The 12,089-nt window shown below is 46.9% G+C and overlaps 1 protein-coding gene across 2 annotated transcripts in view; it reads right to left on the reverse strand.

Moving 5' to 3' along the window:
• Nucleotides 1-12,089, reverse strand: part of PKM (pyruvate kinase M1/2) — a 39,042-nt gene that overhangs the window by 6,379 nt on the left and 20,574 nt on the right. The window contains exons 6-9 of one of the 2 annotated variants that reach the window (XM_075897548.1): nt 11,434-11,704; nt 8,628-8,778; nt 6,176-6,328; nt 147-313 (exon numbers count right to left, since the gene is read on the reverse strand). In XM_075897548.1, coding sequence (XP_075753663.1) covers nt 147-313; nt 6,176-6,328; nt 8,628-8,778; nt 11,434-11,704 — 742 coding nt within the window. Of the gene's footprint in view, nt 1-146; nt 314-951; nt 1,119-6,175; nt 6,329-8,627; nt 8,779-11,433; nt 11,705-12,089 lie in introns of both variants that reach the window. The other variant, XM_075897549.1, reaches the window with a different exon arrangement.

Consider the following 12,089-nt stretch of genomic DNA (forward strand, 5'->3'; position numbering starts at 1 on the left):
CTGATGCCCTGAGGTTGACGTTGCCTGGTTTTCTGGCTGCTTCAATGTAACCATTTAATTCATTCTCAAAACCACTTTTGAAGGCGTTCTTTTCCCCCACCCTGGTCACTGAAGTCCATTTGAGTAGAAAACCTTTCACCTCCTACCTTCCAGACTTGGTGAGGACAATAATAGCCCCACTGCAGCACTTGAAGGAAGCTTCTACAGCGCCAACAGCGGCAGCTTCAGTAGGATCCCGGTTCAGAGGGGCCAGCCGACGGAGTTCCTCAAACAATTGCCTGTGAAAGATGGCGGCTTCGGCCTCGCGAGCAATCTACAAGAGCAACACGCATTCGGGGAAGACGACATTCAGGTCAGTCAGCACTCAGGTGACACAGGGTAAGGTGAGGTGCCATGCCCAACAGGATGTCACTAGTTAACCTTAATTTTGCTATTCAGAAGATTTACCAATCACTTTACACTAGCAAATCCAGATTAGCGGATGGTGCCAAGCTGGGGGCAGTAATCTTAGCACACTGCTTGCCAATTTGAGGTTGCCCAATCAGTATGTTATTTAGCAACTATTCACCCAGCAGGCAACTGATAGAGGGGTTTCTCTTCTGAATTCTGTGACACCTGCCACATCACCCCACCCTGCCTGGCCAGCACACTCTTCACATCCATGTCCAACTGCCAGGCACTCTTGCTCTGCTTCTACCTACCTCCAATCCTGCTGTGCTACAAGGCTGATGTGAACTCAGATTCTGCTAGCGTACGCATGCCTGACGTGGTGAACGAAAGAGCTGCCCTCAGGGCGTGTTCTGTGCGTTGCAGCAGAACACGTTTCTACTTATCGAAACGTGGCCTGAAGCACACGTCGTTTGCTTGGGTCAGAGAATCTAACCCACTCTGGAGTGAAAACGTTTATTTATCTTTAGGGCCTAAGTCTTTCTTGCCCTCTCTGAGCCCTACCTGCCAGACTCGGTCAGAACTATCAGAGCTGGAGCTAAGCACTTAAAAGAGGCCTCCACAGCGCCTACAGCCATGGCATCAGCAGGGTCCCTGTTAGCAGCAGTGACGCGGAAAAGTTCTTCGAACAGCTGACGGTGAAAAATTGCGGCCTCAGCCTCGCGAGCGATCTGCAGGCCGGGGTAAGAGGGAGGGAGAAGAAAGGAATGACACAAAGAAGGAAAGAGATAGACCAGAGTAATGTGATATTGAGTTAATTTGCTTAATTTTCATAGTCATGCAGTCAAAGAGTATTAGTGATAGGGTAGTGACACTGCCTTTGGCTCAGAAGCCAGATTTAACAGACAAGCATGGTCAGAATTCTAACAGTGCCAAGGCCAGTGGACCTTCAGGGTTTTCAGAATGGGACCTCTGGCTATGTTAGCGGGATCGCATTTTTCAGAGGACCCCGAGCTTTCCAGTCATGCTGCACTAGGGCTTGAAATCAAGGACAGTGACCTGTCTCCACTTGCTTAGGACAGGGATGGTGGGGGCCACTTCCATACCAAAGCTGCTTGCCTAAGGATACGCTACAGGCACGTGTACCTGGTGGATCAGCACACTTCACGGCGGCCGATTTCTAACATGTTGATTTGAAGAACATGAACTGGTCTAGGAGGACCCTGCCGGTGCGCACCATCGGTTGCTCAGTGCAGTCTTCCCCCCCTCCCCAGTGCTATTTTAAGCACAGCAACTGATGTACACCACTGAGCTTTAGGAATCAGTCCCCATAGTGTAGACAAGCCCTAAACGACAGCCTGCTTCAGATCCTGCTTCTGCACTTTTCCAGAGGCACAACTTGTAGGTGTGCTGGGGAACAGTCAGCAATAGAGGGCACACGACCTGTCAAGTCAGCAAGTGCATACGTATCACTCTCTTCAAGGCACAGAGCACTGTTAGAATCCACACCAAGAATCCAACTGGAGCAATGCCACCTTCCACCTCACTCTTGGTGAGCAAAAGGCTGCAGGTGCATTTTATGGTTTTGGCTGTTGCCTTCGAGAAGAGCCAAGAAATATTTTTTACAGTTGCACCACCCTACCCCTTAGTAATACGGTGTACAGTACAGGAACCAAGCCTTCCTTCTATGGTTGTTTGCTACCCAATGCGCAGAAACCCTCATTTTATGTTGGTATCTACTCTACTTGCTCAAGTGTACAACTACAGAAGACCCTTCTGTTTGTTCATACAATGAGAAAAGCTTCTACATCCAGTTTATGGACTCCATGGCCATTCTACATAAGTCTGTAGAATAATCTAAGCATCTTACACAGGTTACTATGTATGTCTAAGAGAAGGCATTTAAGGCAAGACAAGAATTCTTGTCTGGCTAGGCAATGCTAGCCAGCCCTTCACAACCATATAAAGAAGGCTTGTAGAGTTGAAATGCATGCAGAAAAGTTGATAATCTCCTCAAGAGGACTAGCTGAAGTTATTTATAGCAAGCAAAACAAATGGAGGCTGAGACAGATTTAATTTATCTACATAGAGATACTTCACTCTACCGCATCTTCCAGGTAAGCACTAAGCACTGTACAAATGTTAGTGAATTATCAATTGTAATTTTTCTTCATCTACATTACAAGTTAAGTGGCTTGTCTACAGTCCTGGATTTTAGCCAGGAGATCCTTTATAACAATAATTCAATGGAGACACCCAGATAATAATGCAAATTAAATGCAATAAAAGCCACAGTATTAGCCACAAGTTTCCATTGCACTGGGTGTAAAACTTGTTAAAAAAAGGGGGAATACAAGTAAGTTTCCACCTCATACTGCAAACATGGAAGCCCGGAGCCTCACGGTGCATCTTCAGTTCTTGAATCAAAGGAGGGCAGCTTTGAGTAACACACAGCATAAGCTTGAATTTACTAGATGGCTCCTTAGCATACAAGAGGTTTTAGACAAAAAGCCTTCCCCCTGCTTTTAAGCTAGCTCTCCTAAAGGTCCCTGGCAATTCATTCACATGGATCTCATTAACATTCTTTCCCACTGCCATTTTTACCAGCTTTCTTCAAGCTTGTGGGAGGATCTGGCCACATTCTTGATTGTGCGGGATGTCGGAGAAAGGAGTTTAAACCGTCTACACCACATGCTTATTTCGGTATAGCTATGTTGGTCAGGAATGTGAAAGAAATCCATACCCCAACCAATGCAGTTATACCAACAAAGTAGCTAGTATGCCAACAGGACAGAGCTCTCCCATCAGCTTGGACGTGCTCCGGACATGCTTCAGCTGGACTGATATTAAACCTAAAGAGCAGATCATGCCACAGATTGGTCTACCCTGCCTGGCAGTCTGGGCAACCGATTACCTTAATGTGAACTAGGATCTTTCACTACACATTCATAGCAAACTCATGGGAGAGTTACTGCCCTTTAGGTGTGCACACTGTAGTCCAAACTGCAGAGCAGTACTTCTTTGAACTTCACTGAGCCCTTTGGACAAAGTGGCAAGGGCAGAGTTTAAAGACTTTTGCTTTTCCCCCTGGTTGGGTAGGTTGGCAGCTTTTTAAAATGACAGGGCCAATGGAAGACTTGGGAGCTGCTTCCTTCCCAGTAGAAGGTATCCTGTCCAATATCTGGAAAGTTGGTACAGGTTGAACCTCGGGTTGGCAACATCTGTGGTCCAGCATGATTTTAGTTAGCCCGATGTCCATTTATCACAGGTGTGGCCAAGTGTCCCAAAGTCCCATAAAGTTTGTTTATAGCCACTAGTTCTGGCTCTGCAAGTTCTGTGCTGCTATTTAGTTCTGATTTACCGTGACATGTCTTCTGAGAGCCCAGTAAGCTGTGGACATGCTGGTAATGCTGCCAGAAAATACTGACATTGCCTGGCTCAGGCGAGCGATGTGGGATACGGCTGTGCGAGTTTCGGTGCAGGGGCAGGTGCTGGATCTGGGTGGTGCTTACCTTGAATGGCTCCCACAAGCAGCCACATGGCCCTGCTTCTCCTACATAGGAGTCATAGCTAGGCAGCTCTGCATGCTGCCTCCAACTGCAGACACTGTCCCTGCTGCTCCCATTGGCCATGGCTCCTGGCCAATAGGAGCTGAGGAGCTAGTGCTTGGGGGTGGAAGCAGTGCACTGAGTCCCTGGGTGGTGGTTCAATCTAGGGATGTTAAATTGCGAGTAGACTAAGCAAATTAGTCGATAAGGGCGCCTCTGCCTCTGAAGTGTAGCAACAGCCCTAGGGCTGCTGCTACACTTCAGAGGCAAAAGTGCCACTCCCCCACTGACCCCAGGCTCCATGCTTTGAACAACCCCATCCTCTCTCTCCCACCCACCCCCGCCACTACCTTGTTTCTGATGGAGGCAGCAAGGGGGGAGCGACTAGTTGGCTAGTCCTTCACATCCCTAGTTCGACCTTGGAGCCTGCTGGCCCTGTGCTAACTGGACTTTCAAAGAAGCTCAGAAATGCTGGATTGAAGAGCTTTCCAGTTGATCAAGTGCTGGACAAATCACGTTTTACTGTAACTTCTAGAAAGAACAGCTCCTCTCAGTTACTTTCACAGTGGTCAATGATGGCAAGCAAGGAAGTGTCTAGCTACTCCTAGTAACGCAGAGGTATTTAGAACTGCTGCAACAGGCAGGGTTTCATTTGGGGATAGCCCAAGTTCAAGAGAAGGTGAGGACAGAACCTTTCATGGTTAGGATTCTGAAGCCAGCAGGCACATCCATTCTGTGTTTCATCAGAAACCTCAGTTTAAGGTTTGTAACAGCATGCGCTGGTTCTTCTCTCTCCCCCCCCCCCAAATGTTTTAAGATGCAGTTCTCAAACCTATTTTGCCACTATGAAGCCATGTTTTCAGAATTTAACCTGGAAGTTGGGAACCTACCATCAATGCAGAAGAGGTATGAGGAGCTGCAACCCCAGGGAAACTGCAGATAACCATTAAAAACTGTTCATTGCAGAGGCAGGATTTTGCTGAGAGAGAAAGCCAGGCCTAGAACCACTTCTACTGATCTGTTTATCATGATTCACCTGCAGTAACTTAAAATCCTGGATCACAGGAGTCCATTGCTGAAATTAGGTTTAAGTGCAGCAAATTTCCAGATATCGGTATCAGGGTGAACCCTCAAGATTTCCCAGAAGCAGCAGCTTTAGGCAGGCAGTTAGTGAACAGTTTACAGTGCAGAGCAAGCACAAGCTCTAAGGTCATTGCCCCACACCAGTCTGGTTTCATGGTCTGGTCCCTAAGTGCATGTGGACCAAGCACACTTACATAAGGCCTGTCAGTGGAGATAACAGCTAGGCTTATTTAATCTACATAACCTGAACTGCAACTAGGGCATTATCAATGGTGGATTCACAGCAGTTAACCAGAGAGTATCAGTACTTTAACACTTAGCATTAAACTTCAATTAATGGGAAGATGAGTTGCATGAACTCAAAGCAGAGCAGAGGTTTCTGGCAGTTTAAACATGTAAAAAAATTAAGTCCTGTCAGTCATCATGCATGAAACATCCCCATAAGACAGTAAGTCAAAGTAACAGTACAGTAAAACTGAAACAAGCACCCCCTTAGACAAGCCACCCCACGTGTTCATCATTTCAGTTAGAATGGTTTTCCTGTAAATGGAGTGGCGCTCAAGGCCAAAGGGATCCTTGGAGCAACTCTGCAACATAAAAGGCTTCAGGAGTGGAGTTAAGATTAAACAGTGGATTCCAAGGAATCACCACTAGGATAACAAGGAAGAAAGCTCAACCTTGCATTAAAAACCTAAGTTAGGGTTTCTTAGAGTCCACTTCATTGTGGACATCTCAGTACCACACTTCAGTTCTTGCCTCTAAGTGATGAGTACAAAAAACCATGGCAAGTCCCATTAGCCCATCTAGCATGCAAAGGAAATCATTTCTCTGCCATTAGACCGATGAAAGGCAGCACCACACGGATCTGCTCCTGCTCAGGCTACAGTGGGCATGCTCCATGTAAGCATACGCCAAGGTGAGTGGGAGGAAGAAATACGGGAAGGGGAAAAAGCCAAACCACGGACTTACTCCACTGCAAAGGTTGGTGGGAGCATGGACAAAGAGCTGCCCCTCCAGAACTGCTACGTGTGGCCACTGGACTGCGAATGCATTTGACACCCAGGTATCTGCATGGAGGGAGGAAGCAGGCTACCTCCTTCCAAAGTTGCCCCTTTGGACTATGCAATGCTACTTCTGGAAGCCCAGGCATTACTCACAGCGTGCTGCATGCGGACAGCCTCAAGAGGGTAGTCTCCTTTGGCAGTTTCCCCAGACAGCATGATGCAGTCTGCTCCATCCAAGACCGCATTGGCTACATCACTGCCCTCAGCACGGGTTGGGCGAGGTTTCTTAATCATGCTCTCCAACATCTGGAAAGGAGAAGAAGTCAGGCAGAGCAAATTAGCATCCCACTACAGAAGAGATCCGCTGCTTCTTAAATGCACCTATGTCACCACTAGGATTCCTTTAGAACATTTCATTCTGTAGTGTACAGTACAAAGTTAATAAATATGCTGTCTGGCCACCAGAACAAGTCAGCATGCATGGAAACCGCTGACTGTACTCTGGTATACCAAATCTCACGACAGCTAGAACAGAGCATTACAGCAGATTTCACCAAGGAACCTGCTACAACATGAGATTTACCACCACAAATTGATGCTACAATTGGCATTTATCCATGACAACAGTGTACCAGCCATATTCAAGTACCTGTTGGTCAGCAGCAAGGTAAGCACTGAATATGCAGGTGTGTGATTGTTTAGGTTCATAATGCAACGAGGCATGGATTAGAGAAGTTCAACATCAATAACTTATGCACAGTGTTATGGCTTATTACTATTACCATGTCCCAAGTGAGACGGTTCGGGATTATACAGGGTCTTTCCTTCATGCAGTCATTTCGTGGAGTAGTGATGGAAAGAAACTTGTAAGGTTTGCTGACTATTCAGACACTCTTCCTCTCCTTGCACCCCCAAAAAGGCAGACTACTATTTCAGCAGTCTGACTTGCTATGAAGAGGAATACGTTAAACTGAATTTACAGCCACCTGAGGCTGAAGTACCCACAATCTGCAGCCAAATTAGCATTTTAGCACTTTGCCAGTGAGGCTGAGGGTGGAAAGCATGGTTGAAATAAGTAACAAAACCATCCCTCACTCCCGTGTTCTCCTGCATCCCTTTATTTTTAAAGATGCACATAATCTTTCCTGTGAGGTAGTCTCAACTGGACCATGCCAGGAGTAGCTGTGCATGGTTACAACAGCCATATGGTTTTTTGGCTATCCCACTAATGGAGATCAGGCTGTTCTTGAAGCACCGGCTGTAGAGATACTAGGAAGAGGATCCTTGCATTACTGGAGAGCTGTATACAACTCCCCCAAGAGTAGCCAGAATTACAGAAAGATAGCAACCTGCCCACCCCCCACCACCGCATTCTAAAGCTCACCTTCCAACTGTCAGGGGAGTGAGACGAGCGTCAGCTGCCATTACTGACAGCTTAGAAATGTTATTTGTCAATCCCGTGGATCCTCTAATTGAGGATGTAGAGCAGCAGCAGAGTTTGAGATTTTTCTCCACACAAGAGACTGCTCCATTCTCCAGACTTATTTCTGGCTAAAGCTCCATCTCAGAGCCCATGGCTGTGTCTACGCTGGCATGAATTTCCAGAAATGCTTAAAACAGAATAGTTTTCGTTATAAGTATTTCCGGAAAAAGAGCATCTACATTGGCAGGCTGCTTTTCCAGAAAAGCCCTTTTTCCGGAAAAAGCATCTGTGGCCAATGTAGATGTGCTTTTCCAGAAAAGAGCCCCGATTGCAAAAATGACAATCGGGGCTTTTTTCCGGAAAAGACTACTGGGCTGTCTACACTGGCCCTTTTTTTCCGGAACAGTGTTCCGGAATAAGGACTTATGCCCGAGCGGGAGCAGCATAGCTTTTCCGGAATAGCGGCTGATTTTGTACAGCAGAGCATCGTTGCTTTTCCGGAAATTCGAGGGCCAGTGTAGACAGCTCGGAGCTTATTCCGGAAAAGCAGCTGATTTTCCAGAATAAGTGGCCCAGTGTAGACACAGCCCATGTGTAGAAGAGTTCACACAGAACCCTGAACTCCTCTGATTGCTTTCAAAGCCCTAAGAGGAACTGTCTCAAACTCAGTACCCTTATAAAATGCAATTGGACTTCTGAATCAGAAGCTGAATCTTTTGCTTCCATTAAATGCAGGGACAGGCCAGTGAACATAAGAGGAAATCAAAGTGAGACACTGGCCAACCCACTAGTGTTCTGCACTTGCATGAAATGTTTCCAGGCCCCATATAAAAGGAGTAACCTTTTATATATTCCAAGCCAGGCAGGAGGGCCAGTTACTACAGTAGTTGGAAGGCATTTCTTCCCACACCCAACTATTTGGTTGAGCCGAGGTACTAGAAGGGTTTATTGACCAGCTGGGGTAAGCAAGAACAGAAGCCTCTATTTACTTGCATCTTACCCATGAGAGGACAGAAAGGTGGCAGAAACCCAGCACTCTGCGATTCTGCTCCGCACTTCACACCAACAGGAATATCTGAAGCAATGTCTAAGTGCGCACTGGGCACAGCAACCCACAAGTGCTGCTGGTGAAGCTACACAATGAAAACTGCCATGACAAATGTCAGTAGATTTTAGAAGTACCTGAGTAGCACAGATGATGGGTTTCCCAGCCCTGTTGCAGCGTCCAATCATCATCTTCTGGGCTAGAAAAACTTTCTCCGCAGGGATCTCAATGCCCAAGTCACCACGGGCCACCATAATGCCATCACTGGCCTCCAGAATTTCATCAAACCTCATGGCCACAAAAACAAACACACTTAACTTTCCCCACCCCATAGTAACTAAAACCCAGACGTATCTTACAGCTGGAGAAAAGGTGGAAGTCACTCTCTCCAACCAGCTACTTCTCAATTAGTACAAGTCTGCACAATCATCGGAGCAAGAGCGTATTTGTTCCCATAAGCTATTTCAACTTATTTGAATATACAATTTCATCCATAGGACTGATGTTGATTTTTAAATTGAGATCAATATATATTTTCAGTTGTGTAATTTTTTTTTTGGGGGGGGGGGGGGGACAATTTAGCGACAAACAATAGGATTAAAAAAAGCTAAAAGGAGTACACCATGTAAAATATACAAACTAAGTCAAAGCTGTATCTCTTTTTACTATTCATTGATTATCCCATTTGTAACAAGTTAAATCACTGGATTCCAACAACCTTATCAAGCAGCATTTTTCTCACTCCTGCTATGGGTAAATATTGATAGGAAGCATGTAGAGGGTGAAATGATGTTCACCAACAAAAATCTACTCTCATTCAAAGCCTACTTATGTGAAAGGCCAGTTACAATACCAGGTGTACCTTTAAAAGGAAACAAGATAATTTTGGTAGAAAATTGGAATCTGATTAGCTAAGTTGAACAAGGATCATGAGTTGTGACCCAAGGTTCACCAGCAGTTCTGTGTTTAGCCTCATATCCCAAGTCAGCTATCGTTGGCTCAGCCTTGCTGCTGCAGCTGGGTTTTGTGGGTGTGAGGTAGCAGGCCAGGGGTCTCAGACATTAGGGGGATGTTAAAATGCGTTACGTAACTGCTAAGATTCAGCAATTACAGGTATGCAGCAGGTCATTCCCCTGCTCCTGCTTGATACAGAGGAAGCAATATGGGGAGGGAGGAGGGCGGTCAATATGGGGGGGAGGAGGGCGGTCCCTGGGAGCTGGCAAGTAACTGAAGATTAGCTGATGAGCCCAGGTTCATTGATTAACTATATACTGTCTCATCCCTAGTGCACATACCCATTGAACCAGCTGAGAAATAATGCTCAATACTTTCGAGTCACTGCCAGCTATTGCTAGAACTAGGCATGAATTTGTGTTACGGAAAAGAGGTAGAGACCTTGCTAATTAGCTTTACGCACCAGGCAATCCACTGTAAGTTACTAAAGTTACTGATGAAGTAAGGTTAAGTGCATGATAAAACTGGGCTAAAGAGTCAAAGCGTCTGTCACATTACTGGACTTTGAAGGGAGCAGCCAGATCACTGCTGCACCCATGGGGGGGGGGGGGGGGGTTGGTCCCAAAAATGGTATAAAAGGGGGCCATGTGGGGTGTTGAATAGAAGCTTACTGTCTGATAATCCTATGTACGCTGTTCATGTGTTTGTATAATGTCTGTGTGCAATTAGCAGCATGTACTTGTATGGATACTGAATATTTCCCTGCATGTGGTTGAGCATTGGGCAGGGCCCGGCCTATGGACATGCTAATCAGCGAGGCCCTGTGGGACAATGGCACTCAATGGGCCAAGGACACACCTAAAGAACGAGTGGTGACTCATACCTAAGGGCTACCAGCAGGGAACACAGAAATAAGCCGTGGACCAGGTGACCTGCAATAGCCAAGAAGAGACCAGGAAGGAGGGACAAATAGGCCATGTGGTGGTCTCCATCTTGTTCTCAGCTCAGCACTTCATCCCAGAGGCAGCATTGCAGGGATTGAAGAGCCCAAAAGACCTGTGAACCCATCCTTATCCTAGGATGCGCAACAAGGACTTTTAAACCAGCAGCTGTAACATCTCTGCTAGAGCCTGCATCGAGGACTGGGAGATTCGGTGCATGTAACGTACTATTCCTTTAACAACCTTACTCTCGTGCTTTTCTTTATTGTAATACAGTGAACCCTCGTTTATCGCGGTAGATAGGTTCCAAACCCGACCGCGATAGTTGAAAATCCGCGAAGTAGGGACACCATATTTAACATGTATACAGCGAGCCCTCGCTACTTCGTGGTTCGACCATCGCGGATTCACGTATATACATAATGTAATGAAAAAAGTCCGCGAAGTCGTGAATCCGCGATGGTCGAACCGCGAAGTAGCGAGGGCTCACTGTAAACCTTTAGCTGTTAGATGCTAAAGGATTGGCCCAGCGTGATTTGGGGGTAAGGTCCAAAGGGTAAATTGACCAGGGATCTGTGGCTGGTTTCAACTGGACAGAACTTGTTCGGGGTAGGTGGGATTGGGTGTTAGGACCCCCCCCACTTGTGTATGAGGCCCGGGGCCATCTAGGACACGGATATTGCTGGAGTGTTGGAGGGGTTTTGCTTGGGAGGCTTCAGGCAAGCAGCTGAAGCGCTCTGTGGGACTGGTTTGTGGCCGGTTTGGAGGTCACCAGTCTGGGGGCTGTAAGGAGCCCCGGATTTGAGCAATTCGCCCTGAGCGGACGCCCTCAGCTGTGCCCAGACACGGCCTGGTCTGTCACATCATCCCACTTTGTTACCACACATTGACTGCAGCAGCAACACACTAGTGTAGTTCTGAAGTGGGTAAGAACCCATGGGCAAGCTACAGTTTAGCAAAATGAAATGTGTTCCCAGTGGGTTTCTTTTCCCCACCCCCCAGAGACCCTTCATTTTCACTTGTACAAGCCATGCTTGTGACCGCTCACCTGCGCACACCCTCGTGGTTCTCAATCTTGCTGATGATCTTGATGTTCTTCCCCTTCTCTCCCAGCACTTGCCTAACTGCATGGACATCAGCTGCCTTGCGGATGAAGGACGCAAATACCATGTCTACATCCTGCTCCACACCGAATTTCAGATCCTGAATGTCCTTCTCCGAGACAGCAGGGAGGTCCACTGCAGCACCAGGCAGATTGACACCCTTCTTGCTACCAAGCAGACCACCATTCTCGATTTCAGTGAGAACATAGTCTGCACCTACAGGGAATTGGAGGTGGTGAAGTCAGAATCTTACCCGATAGGCCTGCTGCTTGCTCCCTCACTGCTTGACCATCATTCTGTACAGCCCATTTCCTACTCTCCTTTTTCTACCGGAGAAGAGAAGGTGAACGGGCACTTGCAGTCAGTGGGTTTGCCCAACAGGCAGCACAGCAAACAGTCTTGTGCCTTTACAGTAGAGCTGCATTTTGCATGATTGTGTTAAACCCTCCTCTTGGGAATTAGTCATGTCAGTTTCTAGATTCACTTTCACTCCATTTTTGGAAGAGGGAAGATGCCTGTTCATTAGAACCCTGGGAACAGGATTTCGGAACTAAAGAAATGCCATTAGGTGGCTTCCAGACATGGCTGTTCACACATTCCT

This window comes from Pelodiscus sinensis, chromosome 14 (assembly GCF_049634645.1).
Source record: "Pelodiscus sinensis isolate JC-2024 chromosome 14, ASM4963464v1, whole genome shotgun sequence".
Lineage (NCBI taxonomy): Eukaryota > Metazoa > Chordata > Testudines > Trionychidae > Pelodiscus > Pelodiscus sinensis.